The sequence below is a fragment of the Coturnix japonica genome, chromosome 2, assembly GCF_001577835.2.
Source record: "Coturnix japonica isolate 7356 chromosome 2, Coturnix japonica 2.1, whole genome shotgun sequence".
In the NCBI taxonomy this organism is placed as follows: Eukaryota; Metazoa; Chordata; class Aves; order Galliformes; family Phasianidae; genus Coturnix; species Coturnix japonica.
In genome coordinates, this window is record NC_029517.1 from 54,592,163 (window position 1) to 54,613,916 (window position 21,754).

The following is a 21,754-nucleotide window of genomic DNA, read 5'->3' on the forward strand; positions in this document are numbered from 1 at the left end:
TGGTGTTAAGGAACAAAGATGACGTTTTGGGCTACCGCACTCGGCTCTGGGCACTACTCCCATCGTGAAATGCCAAAGAGAACAAGATGATACAGACAGCAGAACAACAAGTGCACAGCCCCAGGGTACCTAACCACTGTTAGAACAGGTGGGACTTCAAACTATTCAGTGCCAGGTCTGCTTGGTGGTCTCTTACATGCACATGATCTTACTGTTGGGACACTGTAAGTGTTTTAGGTGGAACCACTGCAGTTTCTGACACTATTTTCCTCTACATGTGAGGATGATGATGTATACGCATATTGCTCTGACTCATCTCACCCATAGAACCTCAGCTATTCGTAATGGCTGTGCTGGGATTGCTTAGTGAAGCTGTGCAACAGTACAGAAAAAACAGTGGATGAACGGTAGGGCCAAAAGACCAAGACATCTGAAATAAAACTACTAAGACACATGGCTGATTTCTGTGTTTAACTGCCTAATAACAAAGAATTTGAACAGCTGGCCTATTAATTCAAAAATTGGCACTTTCATACAAGCACTTAAACACCCAAATCCATTCAGCTGCCTGAAAAGCACCTGCCCTCAGTAGAGCACTATGTGACGTAGACCACAACTGATACAAGCGCCCAGGCTGCGGGCTGCATTAGACAGTTCTTGGTGGCTCCTTGCTAGAGAATTATGTAGCCTCAGCACAGTTTACCAGTCCTCTCTCTGTGTTCTGCAAGTGGCTGCCAGCCTACCCTGCAGCGTTCTTCTTAGCTCTGTGAGGTGCTTGGGTTAGTCTCTTATTGTACAAATGCAGCTTCTCTTCATCTAGGAACTCCTGACTGAGCCACTCAGCTTTGTAAGCTTCCACTAAAGTCTTCCAGGTATGCTTTAAAACAGTCCTCTTAATAATAATAGTGACTTATTTTGCAGCTATGGCTGCTTACCTTTAGCCTCTTGCCTATTATAGGTCATAATAGCATAACCTCACTTGAAGTGCAGTCTTCCACCTGCAGCTTTATACAGACAGCACACATCAAGGTAACCAAACTCCTGAGCAGACAATGCCCATCAACACAGTTTGCCTCAGTTCTAATAGATTAAAAACAAAACAAAACCAAACAAAACCCCACAAACCCTCCTGAAAGCTCCAGCAAGAATTCTCACCCTGATGCCCTTCAGGCAGTAGACATCACTTGGGCAACAGTCCGACTCTTATACATTTCAGGTCCTCTACCTTGTGGAAACCAATTACGGATCAATACCACGCTCTTAAAGCAAGTGCTCACTTGAAACAGATCTTTACTTGTTGATTTGCAAATTCAGTGTATTAAGCTGCTAGGATGCTGTATGTATCTGACTCTTCTGCATCTCTGCTACTCACATCCTATCAGCTCTTAGCTCCACCCCTCAAGATAACACACGTTTTCCCTGCTATTACTGCTCTGGCTGCTTTTAGGCATCTTACACCTGCTCCCAAAAATGAGATGGCAGATGTACTACAGTAGGAGCTTCACCAGTTCTTTCATTCTGCTGATTCATCCTGCAATGCTTGATGCAGCATCAAGATCACTTCAGCATGAAGTTACTACAGGGCAAGCAGCAGAACTCTCCAACCTTCCCCAAACTTATATACCATTCCTATGCTCTTCCCAGCCCTTCCCAGTACCGATGCACCAGCTTGAAAAGGGACCTAAATAAAGATATTACCTGTGGTTAGCTTTGTTCCCTTGCTCAATCAGTGTCCTGCACAGATGTACTCATACTACACTTACTTTTCATAGTAAATGCAAGGCTGGAAAAGGCTTCCCTATGCCCTCTGCTGGTTTTCCAAGGAACCTGCTTTCATCCTGGAATTAAACAGAAACGCTACCCACTTCTTTCAATACATCAGTATGTTTCCCTGTTATCACTCCATTTGAATTCTGACTAAACTACAACAGGAAATACAGGACTGAGCCATAGGAAGACACATTACAGACTGTCTATTACATCTTTCCTATGACTTGGCTAACGACCACTGTTGCATATCTTTCCAAACCAGACTGCTGAGGGCACTCAGATGATCCCCATCCTTTCATAAGCATCATGGTGCTGTGGGTGAGCCTGCCCCGGCAACAGCACATTCCTCTGGTTGCCCTCTCACGTTAAGGAAGGCAGCAACCTCTGCATAACTTCAGCCTGAACCTTGTGGACTCGAAGTCATATATCATCTCATCAGTTATCCCATTATTTCTGCCTTCACTCCTGTGCTCCTCTACACCTACCTCTAAGGCTTCAGTAACTATACTAGGTTATGTAGGACAACTATCCTGGAAAAGCCTTATATTTAATGTAAGTTTCAGATATCCTACAAGCTACACATGAGTAGTGCTCTGATGCTGAAATCACGTCAATCAAAGCCACCACAAGGGAGCCTGGTATAATCTTAAAATGTGGAAGCAATTTGACTGTAAACAGCTGCAGCTAACATGATGAATGGACATAGCAATTTGCCAGTGGCATACACTTAACAACTTCAAGGCTTCACGAGCTAGCCTACAATTTGTGTGTAATTGTCCAACTCTTCGCAAGGAAGCCAGTACTTGGTAAGGTCACCGAACCTTTAATATCTACAGCACCAGGATCAATGCTAGCATCAGTGCATAAGCTCTAACAAGCAAGTTTTCTCTACACCAGTTTGTAACAGATCGTTTACTCAAGTGGGAAAGCACAGTTGTGGCAGGAATAATGCCCCATTTCACCCAATACATATCTTAAGTCACTTTACTTCAACGAGACCATAAGAAACAGAAGTACTCAACGGGAAAAACGGAAGCTGATATTATTGAGTGAGTTTTAATTAGGAAGTTTTCAACAAACAATCAGAAGTTCAGATTGACATTCACCTGCATGTTATGGTAATTCTGAGCAGCTTTTAGGTAACAAAAATTCACGAAATTCAATGTAAACCAATTGCACCGTAAGTTATTGAGCCTTGAGCAGGAACATTAAGCAAGTAGTCAAAATCTTGAAATTCAGTTTTCCATAAGTGTATTTCCTCTAATAATTATCACTTAACCTTCCCAGAATATCTGCTCGCAAATGTTCACTTGCTAGTGCCAGCCAGAAGGCCCAAACCCCCAGCCAGCTGACGTCTGGCACCACAAATACATACCTTTAACACACTTTGACTCTTAGATCTAGGATCTGATTTTGGCCTCAGTTGTTCCGCAGAACTGGAAACTCAAGATATTCGGACAAATGACAGTGTCAGCTGCCCCGCAGAAAGGTATTCCACAAAGATGGGCAGCAACACTGTGCGTACATCCCCATTCACTGCGGTGATTACTTTGCCATATATTTCATTTAATATGCTTTATGTTTAAGTTAGGTCAACCATCGTTTCAATGGAAGAGAGGCACTCTGCAAGACATCATCTCATAGGCAGGGAAACACGCCAGCGCTCTGACACCTGTTACGCACCGTGTCCATTTTAATAACAGAATCCACAAGCCAGAAACACTGTATTTCCCCTTCCCAATATCTTTTGCGGGCTCGTGGTACTCAAAATCTAACTTGCGGCCGGAAATGCATCTGCTTTGTAGCATTGTTATTCATTCCCATCTTGAGCATCCACTTGGACTTCATCCTCTGCAAGTACTGCATATCACGCTTCTGAGCAAACACTGCCCCTTCAAGGGAGAAAGGAGAAGAGAAAGACGGATATGCATTTGCAGGGTTACTACTTTAAAAGATTAGAGTTCTGCAGTTAAGTCAGGCAAGCTTCTTTTCATTTTTCTGCTAAGACTTCAACATGTCACTTACCTGTCTGGCTTGTCCAGCCCAAAGCTCTGTACTGCTGCAACACCCGACCCACTGCTTTCTTATTTTTAGTAACAGCCACTGCTCTTGACAGACCAAACCGCTGCTTGTAGTATCTCATCAAAGAACGATGACCCACTCTTGCACCTATTCAAAGGAGGAAAGATTAAGTGTAACAACGCTGCTTCTGAAATACAGTCATTAAGCATACTATGAAAACTATGCAAAGGACAAATGCTGAGAAATGCTGTGCTACCTGAAGGGAGGATCAGCTCCATGGTGTCATCATCATATTCCAAGTCTCTCTCAGCTGGGACCTCTGCAGGCATTTCCATGTCGTGCCCTTCCTTGTGATCAGGATAACTGCTCCTGGGGAGCAGCAGCAGTATGTGTTTTATATGTGGCAAGCAGCCACGGTTATCCACAACCATTACACAAAAGATCTGCCCACCCACAGCTACAGCAAGCCCCAAGTACTGTCACATTTCATCAAGCATGGTTTGAGAGTTCTATCCAGTAATATCATCTTCTGAAAAAAGGCTGAAAACAGTGTTGTCCCTTCCTCCACAAAGTTCTACAATCCAGTATGGTTCGGTTGTTACACACTTAACAGCTCTTTATTCTGAAAAGCATCTGCATAACTAATAGTTCTGCATAACTAATGAATGGGAGCACTCCATCACAGCAGAGGCTGTTTCTGACCAAAATGATCACAGCTGAGGATAACCAAAAGAAGTTCAACAAGAGGTCTCTACACCACAACAACCCTGTTCAACTCCAGCAGCTTAAAAGAAAAAAAGCCCTCCGTATGCCCCAAGCCCCAAATCTACCTCAAAGGTAAATCAAATGTATCCTTTCATGATCTTTCTTTATCTGTGAGATCTAGACTCAGTAACAGCTGACATACAAAACAGAATTGAAAGTTCATGTAGGTATTAGTGGCCAACACAGAGGAGAACCAATCACACTGTTAAACTAATGTACTAGAAAGGTGGCAAAGCATCAATACAAACTAAGTATCAAAATCAGAAATAAGACTAAATTTTAAAAATAAATAAGAGATTCTGATGAGAAATTCAACTGAAAAGTGTCCTTACCTAAAATCATAGAAGTCTGCGAATTCCAAGGCCGCATCTCCATCTGTGAACAGCTTACAGTGGCTTTTATCATTCATGTGAGCCTGTACCGCTTCCGTAGAGTAGAAGGATTTTCCCTTTTCATTGCACCAGATGCAGATTTTCCCAACACCGATTTTCTCTCCTGCAGGAAAAAAATGGCACTTTAATTGGTCTGAACAGAGCCTCTCTACTCAGTAAGTAACAGCTCAGCGATGCAAGTTTCCCAGCTTGAAGGCAGAGAGACAGAGAAGAGCTTTGAGTCCTTCATTTCCTATTGTTCCTAGATGACATGGCAAGGGACAAAGTCTCAACATTGGAATAACTCATGTGACATCACTATGTATCCTCAATAAAACATTCCATACTTCCAGTACACCTTTCCGTGCAATACTCCCAAACTAATTTATTCTCATCACTACCTGTACACTTCAAGGAGGACATTTTCTGCCTTGCTTTGAGCTCTTTTTTCACCAGTACAGTCAATGAACAAGTCACCCACAACTTAGTAGATATTCAGAACCTCCCCCAGTACGAGACAGTTCAAATGCACATTATAGTAATTGAGTTTCATCTTAAATTTTCTGTTAGCTGAAAATCCTCCTCAACATTAGAATACCATGTAAGACATACAAGGTACATGACCACATGCTTGCACAGTAGGGTTTCCTTCCACTCCCCCTAGCAAGCCCCATAACAATCAAAATACTAAACTAGACAGTCTCTTGATGGGCAAAAAAACCCATAATAAATAAAATCCAAAAAAGCAATGTCCAAACACATTGTAAGCTGCGTCTAAGTGAAAATAAGCAGTAAGAAAGGAGTCTTTTAACTACCCCAGTTAAAATCAGAGATTTACAGGCATACCCAAGTACTTTATTAGTCCTCTGAGATCCACAAGGTACTCTATGTCTGGAATGAAGAAACTGTGAACTTTCGTCATATGGGCCACGTTCTTCATGAGGGTTCTGGAATGGTGGGAACAGAACAAGCAGTCCGTAACTGGTATGGCCCCAACAGCACAAGTGCTTTCAGCTTCTGCTTGCTTCTCCTCCTCTTCCACACCTTCCATCTCCTCTTCAGAGCCAAGGTCTTCATCAGAATCCATGTCTTCCCAGCCTTTTAAATGGAAGGTTAAGAAATATTTATTCACTTAATTCTCCCAGACACAGTAGTTAGCAATTAAGTTAAAAACTACTTGTAATTGTAAATATCGTTCTCTGCTCTTTCCAAGAAGTGCCACACGCTTATTTCCAGATGCAAGATGATATTATTGCTAGTAAAGCATTTCCTTTTGTAAAACACACAGCAGAACTCAAGACTGCTCATAAAAGTTTTTTCCCCTCCATTTTCCCAACAATTAATGCTTTACTGCAGTTTCAAAGCCTTACATTTAATTTGCTACAGAACAAGAACACACGTATGCCTCATTAAAAACAATACAGCTCTGTCAGAAACATAAAAGTGTTCATTTCCAGCAGTGATTTAACAGCAAAGGAAAACACTCTTCCATTCACACATCCATCTTTAACAAAGGAGAGCAAAACCAGTTCTAAGAGTTATCCAGGATTTACTAACTTACCGGGAAGGTCTTCTGTGATGAAAATCACCATACCACTAAAGGAAATGAAAAGTGGCTTTTCCACACACAGCTTACCCCAGGCTATCTGTTGACAGCATGCTTACATCCTTACCTTCTTCTGAATCCTCTTCCTCCTCTGCTTCCTGTTTTGCCAGCTTCTTTGCTTGTTGTTCAAACCACTGTAGCCTCGGAGGCTTCTCAGCTCTTTCTTTACTCTGCAATTGACTGGCGCTTTCCATAGGAACTGGAGAGCTGCTTGCATGATTAGGAGCTAAGGATGTCTTCTTTGGAGATGAGGATGGCTGAGCTCTGATGGCTTGCTGTATAGCTGCGTTCATTTCATCTTTGTCTACGCTCTCCACAGCAAGCCCCTTTTCCAGGTTCTTTTCATTTAATATTTGCACCTTCTTGCTGACGGCTTGAACAGCTTTCTTCTCCAGCTCCAGGTGCTTCTTGGACTTCAAGTGATTCTCATAGGCATTGAAGGTAGAGAATCTCTTGCTGCAAACCGTGCAGTAGGTGGCAGTGACTTTGTCCCGCTCCTCAGCCACCGCCCTCTGTGCTAAGACTCTCTCCTCGAAGTTCTCAGCAGTGACGGGAGGCATGTCGGCAACTTTGCGCTTCAAGTTGTAGCGGTGCCAGTCGGTTTTGTAATGGGCACGTTGGATGTCAGCATCCTTGAAAGCCACGCGGCAAGTGATGCACGTGTAGGTTGCCATTACTGGAAAGCTAAAATAGAAAAAATAAAAATAAGCACACCAATAAACAGCAGCATAAACAACCCAACATCATCCTGATGGCTCCCAAGTAAGGCAGCATAAGACATATTGTCAAGGCCAGGTTGGATGGGGCCCTGGGCAACCTGATCTAGTGAATGTGTATGTTTGGTGGCCCTGCCAGGCAGGGGGGTTGGAACTTCATGATCCTTGAGGTCCCTTCCAACCCGGGTCATTCTGTGATTCTATGTGATCTGATAACATCGGTGATAACCATACCTATGGGGAGGATCTACAAGGATCCTCCTCAAGGATCAGGTACACTTACCAGACATTTCTAGTACCACAGTGGCACTGGAGCAGCCCAGCTCTGGACTCAGCACACACTGCACTTGCCAGGGCTCGGGCAGATAAAAAACAGGGCTTTCTGCCCTGTTCTCAAAGCAGTACTTTGAGAGCCCTTCTTACTTTAAGTGAAAAGTTCCTACTGAGCTTGCAATCTGCTACCTACAGGTTTTTAAAGAGACTTGCAATTAATTCATAGTAAATGGAAAAGGGCAGACTTACTTTGACATTCATTTTCCACTTCCCAAAGCCTCCACAGAATCACAGAACAGCCCAGGTTGGAAGGGACCTCAGGGATCATGAATTTCCAACCCCCCTGCCACATGCAGGCCACCAACCTCCACATGTAATACTAGACCAGGCTGCCCAGGGCCCCATCCAACCTGGCCTTGAACACCTCCAGGGATGGGGCATCCACAACCTCTCTGGGCAGCCTGTTCCAGCACCTCACCACTCTCGTAGTAAAGAACTTCCCCTGACAGAAGAAAAAATTAAAAGCAAATTGCTTTCAAGCTATTCTGCAGTGGTGCCTGCACAGTTCACAACACTCTTTCTCCTGTAGAGCCATCAGTATGGAGACAAGGAGGGCAGAGACCTCTAATTGCTGTTCTTCTCCCTAAGCCCACACACTCCCTTTTCAGCACTTAATGACACTTGAGAGAAAAAATGATGGAATCTCTTGAACACAGTAAAAGCAAACAGCCAAACAGTGTGTTCACACTGGAGACTGCCAAAGCTGCCCCACCTGGTTTAATCTGAGAAACAAAAGAAATGACATACAAAGAGGAGAGGGGTCTGGCAGCTGCCAGAGGCTGCCAAAAGTGAAACTTCTCAGTGACAGACACAAGTATTGAGAGCTGCTGTCTGAAACAGCAGCTTTGGAGTAGTGGACTCCTATTTCACTGCTTTCTCCGCCTGTCGTCCTGCAGCAACAGAATCACAGAATTGTAGGGGTTGGAAGGGACCTCTAGAGATCATCGAGTCCAACCCCCCTGCCAAAGCAGGCTCCCTACACCACGTCACACAGGTAGGCGTCCAGGCGGGTCTTGAATATCTCCAGAGAAGGAGACTCCACCACCTCCCTGGGCAGCCTGTTCCAGTGCTCCGTCACCCTCACTGTAAAGAAGTTCTTGTGCACAGTTGTGCAGAACTTCCTATGCTCCAGTTCCTGGCTGTTTCCCCTTGTCCTGTCTCCACACACTGCTGAAAAGAGTCTGGCCTCACCACTATGGCTCCCACACCTCAGATATTTATAGACCTGGATCAAATCCCCTCTCAGCCTTCTATTCTCAAGGCTGAACAGACCCACGAACAGAAAACAAATGCTGCACTATTTCATTTGAAGCACAAGATGGCATATCTTGTACTCAACGGATACTTACAGTTATAAACATATTCTCTGTCCGCTGAAGGCTCCCAACCGCCCTGCGGGGCACCTCCCTTCCCCACCTACACACAGACACGTATTTTACTGCTATAAACGGGTTGACTCAGAGCCACGCCGCCCGGGGGCGACCGCCTCTCTTCAGAAGGCCTGGGAGGGGACCGGCCCAGCTCTCGCCAGGCAGGTACGAGGCAACAAAGCCCCGCTGCCGTTCTAACGTTCTAACCAGAGGCGTCAGCACAGCTCAAACGCGTCCCCGGTACCGCAGCACGTACCTACCGCTTGGAGACACGAGAGGGCCGCACCACACCGGTGTACCCGCCGAAGTGAAGGCGTGGAGCCGCAGGAAATCCGGGCTGCGGGCCGGCCGCTTCCGTCCAGCAGGGCACCGCCCCGCCCCGCCGCCTCTATCGCCCCCAAGCGGCGTGGAGGCCGCACCCAAGCGCCCGCTACCGGCCCCGCCGAAATAACGCCACAGCGGCAGCCGGTAGCCGAGAGCTGAGATCAACGTTTATTCAGAGTGACCCGAAACACCGCCAAGCACTGGTTCACATCAGGGAAAGGAAAGGAAGAAACAAAGTGTGGCAAAAAGGCGACCGAAGGCTTTTCTCGCCATCTTTCCTTTTTTCCTATCTTGAGAACAAACATACAATTAATGAAAGATAAAAACTAACACATATTTATTAAACGGTCTTACAAACGATCAATATAATAATTCCATGTTTACAAAATAGTAACCAAGCTCGGTAAAGTGCTGTGAAGTACTTTAAATACAGACGATTTGTAACGCTCCAGTTTCTGGTTACCCGCTATGGAGGTGCTGCTCACGGGGTGCAATGGGACAGGGGGGAAACGTGCTCAGAGTGCTGAGATGGAGTCTGGAAAAGCAGAGAGCTCGTTTCCATGCTCCATGATCCACAGTCTGACTGTGACAGGGTTGGCCTGGGATGTGCCCCAAAGCCGGCCTTTAGCATCACAAACACATGCTTCAAAGCCACACAGCACCTCGTGCTCACAGGGCCTTCTCCCTGCCCTTCTATTTCATTTTGGAAGATGAGAAGACGATGGCAAAGGTTAATAAGGAGACAAGCCAGACCACGGGCAGATGATTAGCAGGACACGGGGAAATGGTTTTAAGTTGAAAGAGGGAAGATTTAGGTTGGATGTTAGGGGGAAGTTCTTCACTAGGAGAGTGGTTAGGCCCTGGAACAGGCTGCCCAGGGAGGTTGTGGATGCCCCGTCCTTGGAGGTGTTCAAGACCAGGTTGGACGGGGCCCTGGGCAACCTGATCTAGTAAAGGTGTATGTTTGGTGGCCCTGCCAGGCAGGGGGGTTGGAACTACATGATCCTTGAGGTCCCTTCCAACCCGGGTCATTCTGTGATTCTGTGATGATGCGACGGGAGTTGTACATAATGGCTGTGTTGTGGCTGCTGCTAGAATACAGCTTAATGAAGGCTTCTAAAGTTATTTCCAACTAAACAGGGTGGAAGGGATTACAGAAATATTTGTGTTCTGCTACCCAACTCTTGTGGAATGTACTGTGGCTGAGCAGAGGGTTTCCTAGCAGCCCTTGTTTGGGAGTGGAGAGGTAACATTCCACAGAAAATACACATCTTTCCTCTACTTTAGAAGGAATATTGTATGCCATAGAATGACCTCCTTCCCATCACACAGTACTTAGGGGCTTGCATAAAAAATACTATATAATCAGCTCGCATGAGAACAGATAAATTCCAGACACTCAAGTAAGCAACAATGTCCCTGATCTTTAATGATTTGCTTGCTCAAGTTTTGCTATTAGTTTCTGTAAAAAAATTGAGACTCACGCTTCATTGGAGAAAAACTCATCTATGTTGAAACCAGAAAATGGATCATTTACAAAACGTCCAATAAACTCCTCCAACCTTATTATCCTCCTTGATCTAATTTATTCTCCTAGAAGACTGCCCAGTGTTAGGTACTTTCTTGACCACAAGTATTCTTCATAAAACAACAATAAAGTGCACGCTGTTGCAATGCCACCACTGATGGCCACTCTCACCCACCCACTCCAGCCAAGCTCACAAAGAACTGCTGCCTCCCCAGCCCTCCCTATCCTGCAGCCTGTCCTTTCCCTGGGCACCAGCACCCTTGTTCAGAGAGCACGCCTTGTCTAGGAGCTCTGCAAGGTCAGCATCTGGAAGCTGTAGGCTTCTCACTGTATCTACTGCCCTACACAAGGAGCAAGGACACAACGTTCTTGTCTAAGAAACATAAATGGCCTTTAAACTTCAAGATTTCCCAGCCAAAGCTTCCTTTGTTTCTATTTTTCCAAATGGGAAGGACAGGCTTGGGGGAAGCTGAAAAGGAAACTTAACAGTGTGAAAGCGACATGGCCATGTTTTTCAAATAACTTTCAGAAACTTGCTTTTAATGGTAAGATGCTATAATTTCAAAAGCAGCATCTTGGGTGATCTATATCCAGCATCCACTTACTCGAAATGGATTTGATAATGAAGGCACAGGCTCACTTTTTTTTTTTTACTGGTAAAAGACAGCAAACACAGTCAATATGCATTACTGACACAAAAGCACAAGCGACGATAAAGCCAGTGTCAAAACTTCTCAGCATCTGTCCTTTAGCTTCAATGCATCTGGCCTTCTGCCTACCTTTTCACCTCAGGAAAAGAACAAAGTAATTAGAATGGAGTTAACTTCAAACACAGGTTTACCTACACATACACGTTAGTGGGAATTGTTATACTCTGTTGCTGAACTTTCTGAGGGTCCTAGATGACAGTATTCACCTCTTAAAATGCCAGCAAATGGAAAATCACTTCAGTAGTAGTAGTAGCAGCTGACATGGTCCCTCCACTTTGCTAACAGTTTATGTCACAGTAGAAAAACTAGCTTTACTTCTTTCTATTTCTTTGATTACTATTGCGTGGTATTGATTTTGTTAAAGGTGAACAAAGAAGCCCTAGGAAAAGTTAAACGAGTAACCTGCTTAAGATCCCATGCCATTCACTGTGCACGTGTGGAGTTTAAAATGGTCAGTCACTGAAACAAGTTCATTTTTGTTTGATTGTTTGTTTTCAATTACACGCCAGGAAAAAGACTCTGAGTGTCTTCCATAGCAAATCACTGAGTACTTTAAGTATCTCACAAGATCCAGCTTGTACAACTTTCTTTGACGGTGATGGCAGTTGTTATGGGGAAAAACAAAACAAAACAAACAAACAAAACAGAAACAGACCCCCCAACATTTGGAATTATGCAAGTGGCAGCTAGAAAAGCCCTTCGTTTTACCTCTAGCTTTTATATCATCCCTAGTCCGAACAATAACTATCCCACCTGCTCCCCAAAAGGCTGTTCAGATTACACAGTAACTCATCTATAAAAATGTGCTGGCTGACTTTACACAGGCAATAGTGCCAAGGACCAGACTCTGAAGGAACACAGCAGGTGGTCAGTCACATAGCATGCCACTTCACAACTCTACAAGCCTAAAACAGCAAAGAACGTGGAAATGCATCACCATATCCAATACAACTCAAAGATTTTTAAGTGTTAAATCAAGTTCTCCAATAGTGCTGTGCACACATTTAAACTAGGCTTCCGCTGGTTAATGCATTCTTAAGTAGGAGATGCACTATACATAACGGTAACTGCAGAGAGTCATACTTCCTGGCATGATTGAAGGAGGTGAGATTTAGTTACTCTCGCTGCGATCCTCTGATAACTCATCCTTGCTGTGTTAACCATTAATTGTATTGCATGGTTGGCAACTATGAGTAAATCAATCACCAATGTTGAAAATTTGGCTCAGGACCACAAAGTGCATGTTTGGCATAAGATAAAACAAACCTCTCCCCCAATCCTTTTGAACAACTGACCTCCAGCCCACATCTGCGACCGAACGGTGGATAGATAATTCATTTCCATGCTATTACATTGAGGTATAACTACCAGAAACGTTAACTATCAGTATCAGCTGATATTTATCCAGTTAATTCACTCTGCATAAGGGAAATTATTACAACACATCTAAAGTGATAGTTAAAGCTTACAGCTCAGAATTTTCCTTTTTTTTTTTTTTTTTTTTTTTTTTGCATTTGATTTTGTGTGTTTTATGTTTCATTTCCTTTATGTCACCAGCTGCAATTCCCAGGTTAATGATTTCCAAGCAGATGTGAAAGAAAGCCCGAAGACTTCTTTTTTTCCTGGGATTCTGCTTCTTGGCCTTGTGAAAGTCCCAGTTCTTTCTCAATCTGCTCAAGCTCAGACTGGTCAAGCAGTTCAAAATCATCGGCTTCCTCGGTGTCTGTCTCCTCACTCAAGCTGGGCACCGCGTGTGATGGAGCTGGCTGCACAGACTGCAGCTGGTCTTTGATGGCAGCTGACACCGCGGCGGCGATGACATCCCCAGCAATACCGCTCATTAAATTAAAGGTTTGGTCACTGGTCAAAGGCAAGGAGAGCCCTGCAGTGGATGGTCTCTCTTTACTCGGTCTGGAAGAATGCTCCGCCTTTGAAGACATTTGTTCTTTTATTCTGTTTTGCTGGATGGGCATACCGATGCTTGAGTCATCATCGTCATTTGTTCCTGCCCCATTTTCTAAAGAAGGGAATTCTGAGAGCTCTCTAGCGAAAGCTTCTTCGTGATCACTAGGTCGGTCAAAATCTATCATAAGATTAACAAAGGGAAACTGTTAGCGAACAAGAAAGGCTTCCCCCCAAAAGCAGCCACAGGTAAAAATGAAACTCATCAATTTTCCTTTGAATACACTTATTATTTCATCATCTTCTGTACTCTTAACACAGAAGAGTGTTATCTTATATCTAAAACAGAATAAAAACCTAGTACTTTGCATCACCTGATATCAACCCGACTTCGAATTTGAGCTTGTACCGTGTGAGGAAATCATTCCAATCCCATTAAAAATGATTGAAATGTAAAACAAAGGAACAAAAAAAAATAAACCAAGCACTCAACTATATTGCATTTTCCATTTCAGTGAGCCCACAACATTAAATTTTTCTGCCTAAGGTCATTTTGCAATATTTATGTGGAGATTTGGAAAACTGCTTGAGAACAACTCCTTTCAATATTATTTGAAGAATATTCCTTTTTAAAGCGGTATCTAGCTGCATATGAAACAACCTATGCAAATCTTCATCACAGCCAGTTCTAAATACAACAAACACCCAAAGTCCTAGCAATTATAATGCGACAAGTCTTTAAAGTCTTCTTCTTCAAATACATATAAATTACAATATATGTAAATTACAAACTTACAGATTAAAAGTTACAGATTTTCAATAATTCTTTTAAAAGTGTAATAAACATTTAATAGCATGTTTAAACAAAGATGAAAAAACAATGTACAGACTTCATTTGTAGTTTTTCGCTTTCATGTCCAGTGTTTGTGCTAAACAGGGAACAGAAAATAGGAACTACAGATAACCAGTAGAGTTTCATGTATTCAAGTGGATAAAAAAAGAATGCAAACTAGTAAAAAGTAGTATTTTAATGACTGATTTAATAGCATGTATTTAGAAATGTGTAAAGCATACTGACTACAACACATGGTCTGTGGAATATACCTGAGTGAGCATAAGGGAACACTTTGATCCAGTACTACTAGGCAACATTTGAATAAGTAAGGAAAAAATATTCAATTTGAACTTACTTTCTATGAAAACAAGCAATATGAGCTTTCGTAAGGGCTAAGGAAACGAACTCTAAAACTCTGACAACATTTTCTTCATTTCCTTTGGGAAACAGAGGCTGGAAAGGTCACAAGGAAGGGCTATGTTGCCTGTAAAGTGGCAGCTTAAATGCACAGAGCTTTGAGACTTTGTGCTAGAGACTTTGTGCTAGACTTTGGATTCATCCCATCTGGTCTCATGCTTGTGTGTATGTCCAGTCTGCTGAAGTGCTCCGCAGGGAAGAAAAGTGGAAGTTGTTTATTTTTGATTTAGCGAGGCCTTCAACACACTCTCCCACATTTCCGTATGGCACAATTGGTGAGTGAACTGGGTAGGTGAACTTCTTGGCGCATGGAAAATTGGCTCAACCACAAGGCTTATGGGGCTTTGACTATTGATACAAAAACCCACTGGATGCCAGTTAGTGGTAATGCCTCTGAAAGGTACTGAAGCCAGCACTGTTCAAAGTTTTTATTAATGACCTGGATGGTGGGTTGGAGCGCACTCTCAGCAATTTGATGGACAGAAAGAAATGGCTCAAGGGCAGATGCAATTAATATTCTAGAGGTGAGAAACCTCATCACGCTGAAGAAATGAATGGGCTGAAAGGGAATGTTATGAAGTCCAGAATTATGCAGTCTTGCTATTGGGATGGAATAACCAATGCAGCAGTACTATCTGGGGGCAATGAGACAGGAATCAGCTTTGAAGACATTCCAGTTCACAATTCTATGACCATGCAATGCAGGCTATTTACAACTCAAAGTATTAACAAAATAATTTATGTTAATAATTTGGCCTTTATAATGTGGATGTGTAATATCACCCTGATTGCCATCTTCAGTGAACTTCTTAGAAGAATGGTGCAAGATCAGCAGCGCAACAAATCCAAACAAAAGTTTACACCAAAATACTGTTGTTCTTCGTATTTATTCAGGCTCGGTACAACTGAATGCTTGGTCTGTAAAAAGCATGTGCTTCAAGTTCCAGACAAGATCAAGACAAGTGCTTGAGGATCTCTTCCTAGTCTTGGCCTTGATGACTCATTTAGGCTCGTGACTGGATGTCTTTAACTGTCTGTTTAGCCATTCAAAGTATACGCTTCTTTCCTAATAGAACTGATACTAACTCAAAATGTTTACTTGCTCAATAGGTCTGGTAGAAGAGATCTGGCACATACTCGGATGCATCTGTTTTACTCACTGCTATTTATATATTTAGATACTTAGCAATGTACTTCATTATTTTTAAGATGCAGATAGCTCTTACAGAAGGCGTACCCAAAATAAACACTGGAATGAAATTTAAATTCAGTGTTGAATAACAAACAAATAAGCAAACAAAAGAAAACAAACCAAAAAAAGGCCAGACACTTCTATTCTCAAAATCTCTAATAGCTTTCAGGTAACTTACAAGACTGCAATTTGCTGATAAAATAGATGAAGCTGTTACATACCATCAGATGTGTCTGTCTGTGGAGAATACCCCTCGGATAAGTTAAAGGTCCCATTATCGGTCCAAGATACTTCTGATACATCTGTGTCAGACACTGACAGCTCTTTGGCAACAACTGCAGGACTAACCTATGTATAAATTCAAACATTCACACTACAGAAAGACAATGTTTAGATACTGAAAAAGAAGTATCCTGCATATCACAGCACTATACACAGTCTCCTATTTAAGTTTTAATGGTAGAAATATTAAAATAATATTACAGGAAACATGAAAATGAACCATCCCTCTTCTTAATTCATGACTATATTCAGGTAAAGCATAGGAAATTCCAATTACTCATTCTTAATGTACTATCTTACTGAAATGAAATCACCATATGCATAAATATAAAGAAATGCATCGAATCAAAACAAAAACATTATCCATGAGATAACCGAAAAACAGCCAAATCTTAACTCATTATCCTTTAAGAATTTATCAGTGTTCAATTATGTCTGCTACAACTTTTTATCCTATTTATATATATATTTTTTTTTTTCTCATATATATATATATATACAAACACATATAAATAAATAAATAAATAAATTTGAGAATGTTAAGACTCCTTCAAGGTGATGACTGTCAAAATCAGGCTCCACACACAACTGATCCAATTTTGCATCAGAATTTCTAGAAATCTAATTGCTTTTTTTAACAACTGATTTTCCAATTATAATGGAAAAGTTGTCTGTCGTACACATTAAGAGAATAAGGAGGTATTAGGGTGTTCGCATACACACATGGAAAGATATCTGTTGATAATATACTGATTTATACTATTATTGAAAATGATCTGACAAGTGATTGAACAAGTATTAGACAAATTATGTAGAATTTCTATGCATTTCTCTTTTATATTTTAATTTTAAGAAGTTAGCTGCAACTTCACTTCTGCAAATACAAACAGCTGCCCTTGCTATGAAATTCTAGTTTTATCATTTTACGGCCACTACAAAATAAACACACTGATCTAGATAGTAGTCTACATATTATCTATATAGAATTTAAACTGAAAAAGTCACCTTAGGACACAGGGCTGATATGTCTAATTCACTGTCATCTTCTGTGGCTTTTGTTTTTGCTGTTTCTGAAAGAAAAAAAAAAAAAAATTATCCTACTCATGACAATGGACTTCCAGGACTTCCACACTTCTGTGTGTGCTCTCTATGAGACAATTTAGGTAGTACAGCAAACTGTCACCTGCTGATACAGGTATTGTTTATGTAATATGCTATGGAGGTGAGAAAAAAGGCCGAATAAAAGGCTAGATATCATTTAAAATATATTGTGCAGCAGCCAAGGAGAGAGAATGCTGCTCTGAAATGCATTCAAACACATTTATTTACTCATACTGCTCTTCTTCCAGAAGCTTCTGTTAGGTCACATTAACATAATGTGTCCTAAGTGATATATATTCATCTTTTAAGCTATGCTGCCATTACAAGGTGCAATTGCAGCATACTGTTAAAATAGGCAGTCTAGTTACACCAGCACATTGTGTTACTTTTACCTGAAAATACATAGTTTTCTGGATAGCTACATGAAATATTCATTGCCCACCCCACCCCCCCAGTTATTCCACATTCATAACATTTCTATGCATAAGAAGCATCCTCTGATGTCTGGCAGAATGTTGCTCCTGGCAGATGAACAGAAACACAATTTTCACCTCTCTGTCTGAGAATAACTTGGTGAATACGTTAAATTAATATAAGCCAGTATCACTAGAAAGCACAGTCATGTTATTGTTGGTTGACTGTTTTTGTAACTTGCTGCTTCTTCTTGTGCCAGTACGAGGATGTGTGAACTAATGAACTGAAGGCAAGTGGTTAAGCAATGCAGGGAGCTTGTCTTGCTTAAATTAACTTCCAGGATGTGAGGCAGGAAAGAACAACTCTAAACTGGCCCATTTTTCTAGCACTGGTTAATGAAATTTATGAAACAACAGCCTAATCACTTAAAACTAGAACAAGGTGGAGCAATGCATGAAAGAAACAATTCAGTGCATTACTCCTTATTTCCAGCAACTATTTCACTATTTGTGAGAGAAACAAAAAAAGCAGATGGTTCCTCTCACTGTGTTTAGGAACAGGAAATTATACGATTAACTGCTGTAAGAAATATACTTTTTAAAGCAGATATGAGATCTACTGATCTAATGCTAACTAAAAAGGCTAGGCTACCTGCAAACAATGACTATAACTATGAAGTTTTAATGATCATAATTAGTGCTTACAAAAACAAACTTAAGACAACCACATTTGCTTAAGCATTTTTCCCAAATTTACTTTATAACTTAAAATCCAAAGGTTTTTGAGGTTATAAGGATTTCAAGTGAGATAGGTGAGATTTTGTTTTAAGCCGACTCCTCCCTGGTCTGACTAAAAGCTTTGAATAATTTCAAGCTAATGGCCTACTATAATTCTTAAATGCTTACAGAGTATTTGGGGAAGAAAACATCTCTTTTTTTTCTTGTTGTTGCTGGGAGTAAAACATAGATGCTAGAACAGAGCTCAGTCTCTTAGTAAAAATCCTGTGATGTACAGTTTTGTGTTCTTGAGTGATTCTCTCTCCTGGATGAGTTTGCCTTATCTAAATAGAAATAGACATTTCATACTTTACATCAAGTAGGCTTTATTTCTGAAAATCTGCAAGCAGTACAGCTAATCACATACAATGAGAACCATCAGTCTTGCCTTGCTTCTTTCCACTAAATCTTTTTTTTCTTTTTTTGTCACTATAGCCAGACGTTTGACATATATTACCATTCATTAAGCTAATGACAGCCAGGTTTGAAGTAAGAAACACCTTTACATTTGTCTTCACAGGACAAGTCAAACTGCTTACAAGGCGAATAAGGTGGCATCTGCATACAGAAATGCATTATTTGGGACTGCACTTAGTTACTCACCAGATCTCTCTTTTTTCTTCTGGTTGATGTATTCCACTATCCCAAAATCTAGTTTCTTCAGAACAGACTTGAATTTGTTGCACAGTTTCTGTCCAAATTCATTGCACTTGAGGAAAGGACATAAAAAGGCACACAATACTGTGATAAAGACAGAAAGAAAAAATGCACTGAAATATTGCTTTATAAAACATTAATAAATAAATGATTAAGCAATGCACTGTATTATTAATCCTACACAATATAATTAATTTTGTATAACATAGCCCACCTTGAAATACCCATGTCGGACAAACTCTTAAAAAAATCTTTTTTCTGGGACCCACTCCTGCTCACCACAAAACAATAACATGGTACACATACCAATGACACCATTCTTAGTTCCAGCAATGGACAATTTATTATCACTGTAACATTTATCATCACTTTGATTTAGTCTGACTTTGACATTGCTATCTGAGTTACATGGCTATGCAACATTATGTCAGAATCAACAACCTTAAAAAACTTGTAAGCTGTCTTCCAAAGAGCAAATGACATTTGTCAGAATTTACATCTATGTACGCATATCATCATCATAGTATCATAGTATCATAATCTCGTGCGGGTTGGGAGGGACCTTAGAGATCATCGAGTCCAAGCCCCGGGATTCGAGCCTCCTGTGTAGCAGAGCGGCACTTCTACCACTTGCGCCACAGGGGGGATGCGAACCCGGGCCTCCAATGTTGCAACGCGGCATTCCTACCACTGCGCCACCGGGGCACACGCTTAATATATATATACATATGTACATATGTATAACTATAAATAAAACACTCTCTCTATACAGAGACCCAATAATGAACAAACCACATACAGACTGTGACCGGAAAAGAGACCATACTTACGCAAGACATAGGAGAGGACAACTCCAGGAATGTAACTTCCCAAGACAGTGAAAAATGTACATACACTGCAGACTAGTAGGCAAAACTGACAAAGATATGAAAATTGGCCATTAGTATTTCCATTTTTATAAATATTTATATCATTTTGCAAGGAAAAAGCACAGAACTGATCAGTTGAAAGTTTACAGTAAAAATTCATTTGCTTTTGAGTTGAACTGCAACAAAATTGCTCATTCCAAGAAATTTTGCACACAGCATCTATGCTAATGTGCTTATAATTAAACTGCAAAATAGAAATATGGCTCAGAGAACAAAGTCAGGAAAAAGAAAGGAAAACATGCTGTCAAAATCAACTTTTCTAAATCAGGGTTAGATTTATCTTAAGGATATAGCTACTCTGTCACATTAGTACAGGGCAGCATTACAGTACTGTGTGTACCGATATTGCATTTCCTTACCTCAGTATACTCCGACTTGGGCCCCTCACTACAAGAAAGACACTGAGGCCCTGGAAAGTGTTCAGAGGAGGGCTGCCAAGCTGGTGAGGGGTCTGGAGCACAGGCCTTATGAGGAGCGGCTGAGGGAGCTGGGAATGTTCAGCCTGGAGGAGGCTCAGGGAAGACCTTATTGCTCTCTATAACTTCCTGAAGGGAGGTTGTAGTGAGCTGGGGGTTGGCCTCTTCTCTTGTGTAATCAGTGATAGAACCAGAGGGAACGGTTTTAAGCTGCGCCAGGGGAGATTCAGGCTGGACATTAGGAAGTATTACTTCTCGGAAAGGGTAGTCAGGCATTGGAATGCACTGCACAGGGAGGTGGTGGAGTCACCGACCATGGGAGTGTTCAAGAAACGTTTGGATGTTGTGTTGAGGAATATGATTTAGCTGGGAAGTATTGGTAATGGTTGGACTAGATGATCTTCTAGGTCTTTTCCAACCTTGATAATTCTGTGATTCTGTGATTCTGTGACTTCTTTTCTTTGAAACATCACATTATCATCCTAGTCACAGAATTGTTTTACATGTGTTTTTGTAATTCATACACCTTTGAAATGCATTTGATCCTCCTCTTCACTGGTATTCTCAGTCTGAACTCTTAAAATTCTTGTGTAGTACTACGTGTTTCCAATTTTCTTATTCTTAAGGGCTTTCAGGAAGAATTCTGTAGCATTTTTAATTGCGATCAAAAGAGAAAAAAATAAATACCCCAATCTTCTACATTTTTATGTTTGGTAATAAAAATGTAAAAGTGAAATCTACATTTTCTCAGCGCTATTGCTACTACATGCTGCTACATTTATTTACTTTTTTCTTTGAAAGGAGATGCTGCTTCACATTGGACTAGAACTACACAATCATCCTCTTCCTCTTAGGAAAGAATAAATGCTGCTCTTGCTTGCTTCTTCATGAACTGCATTCTACAGCTCAGTTTATCCAGAATAAAAAAGCAAAAAATCCCTAAAGTTGTATAGAAGAAAAATTATCACAATAAAATATGAAGTGCTTACCTTGCCAGGGTTTTGTTCCTTGAAGTGGGACATTTCTTGAAGAAATACAAATAAATTCATCAGTGCTTCTGAAAGGCACTGATTTATTCTGGGTCTGTAGTCTTGCCTGGAACTGATGACTTCCCAGCTGAGTAAAATGAACACAAATACACAACAACTTTAGTTGTAGCTCTTATAATACTGAAGTTTGTTGAAAATATGTGAAGCCCTACTGGCTTCCAAACTAACCATGTTGAAAAGATACAGCCTTTAGTTATCAATCAGATGCTGCAGGCTAAACATATTTTACAGACATTTTTTCTTTACATACTGTACAAGCTGTAGGAGTT

General features: G+C 41.3%; 2 protein-coding genes across 7 annotated transcripts in view; both read right to left on the reverse strand.

Moving 5' to 3' along the window:
* Positions 1-2,807: 2,807 nt before the first annotated feature.
* Positions 2,808-9,344, reverse strand: ZNF622 (zinc finger protein 622). 3 transcript variants are annotated; one of them, XM_015854420.2, is made up of 7 exons: positions 9,210-9,335; positions 6,602-7,218; positions 5,775-6,026; positions 4,890-5,052; positions 4,049-4,161; positions 3,796-3,939; positions 2,808-3,662 (listed from the first exon to the last, which is right to left on the reverse strand). In XM_015854420.2, exons 2-7 carry the CDS (start codon positions 7,206-7,208, stop codon positions 3,535-3,537), a joined length of 1,407 nt encoding a protein of 468 aa, XP_015709906.1. In that variant the 5' UTR covers positions 7,209-7,218; positions 9,210-9,335; the 3' UTR covers positions 2,808-3,534. The 3 variants fall into 3 exon arrangements, with proteins under 3 accessions (XP_015709906.1, XP_015709909.1, XP_015709908.1); XM_015854423.2 differs by having other exon boundaries at positions 2,817-3,662; positions 9,214-9,344; XM_015854422.2 differs by lacking the exon at positions 9,210-9,335 and adding an exon at positions 8,933-9,131 and having other exon boundaries at positions 2,817-3,662.
* A 1,984-nt stretch (positions 9,345-11,328) lies between these two features.
* Positions 11,329-21,754, reverse strand: part of RETREG1 (reticulophagy regulator 1) — a 50,791-nt gene continuing 40,365 nt past the window's right edge. For all 4 annotated transcript variants that reach the window (XM_015854416.2, XM_015854418.2, XM_015854417.2 and 1 more), the window contains 6 exons: positions 21,426-21,552; positions 19,922-20,006; positions 19,038-19,175; positions 17,149-17,213; positions 16,083-16,209; positions 11,329-13,598 (listed from right to left, as the gene is read on the reverse strand). In XM_015854416.2, the coding sequence (XP_015709902.1) occupies positions 13,087-13,598; positions 16,083-16,209; positions 17,149-17,213; positions 19,038-19,175; positions 19,922-20,006; positions 21,426-21,552 (1,054 nt within the window). In that variant the 3' untranslated portion in view covers positions 11,329-13,086. The remainder of the gene's footprint in view (positions 13,599-16,082; positions 16,210-17,148; positions 17,214-19,037; positions 19,176-19,921; positions 20,007-21,425; positions 21,553-21,754) is intronic.

What these genes read in the sequence shown, in the direction of transcription:
- ZNF622 (XM_015854420.2), bottom strand. Translation starts at nt 7,208, where the DNA reads ATGGCAACCTACACGTGCATCACTTGCCGCGTGGCTTTCAAGGATGCT. An exon ending in GCAGACTTCTATGATTTTAG is followed by an intron (nt 4,162 to 4,889) that starts GTAAGGACACTT and finishes GCTGCTCCCCAG; the next exon opens with GAGCAGTTATCCTGATCACA. An exon ending in GGAGCTGATCCTCCCTTCAG is followed by an intron (nt 3,940 to 4,048) that starts GTAGCACAGCAT and finishes TCCTTTGAATAG; the next exon opens with GTGCAAGAGTGGGTCATCGT.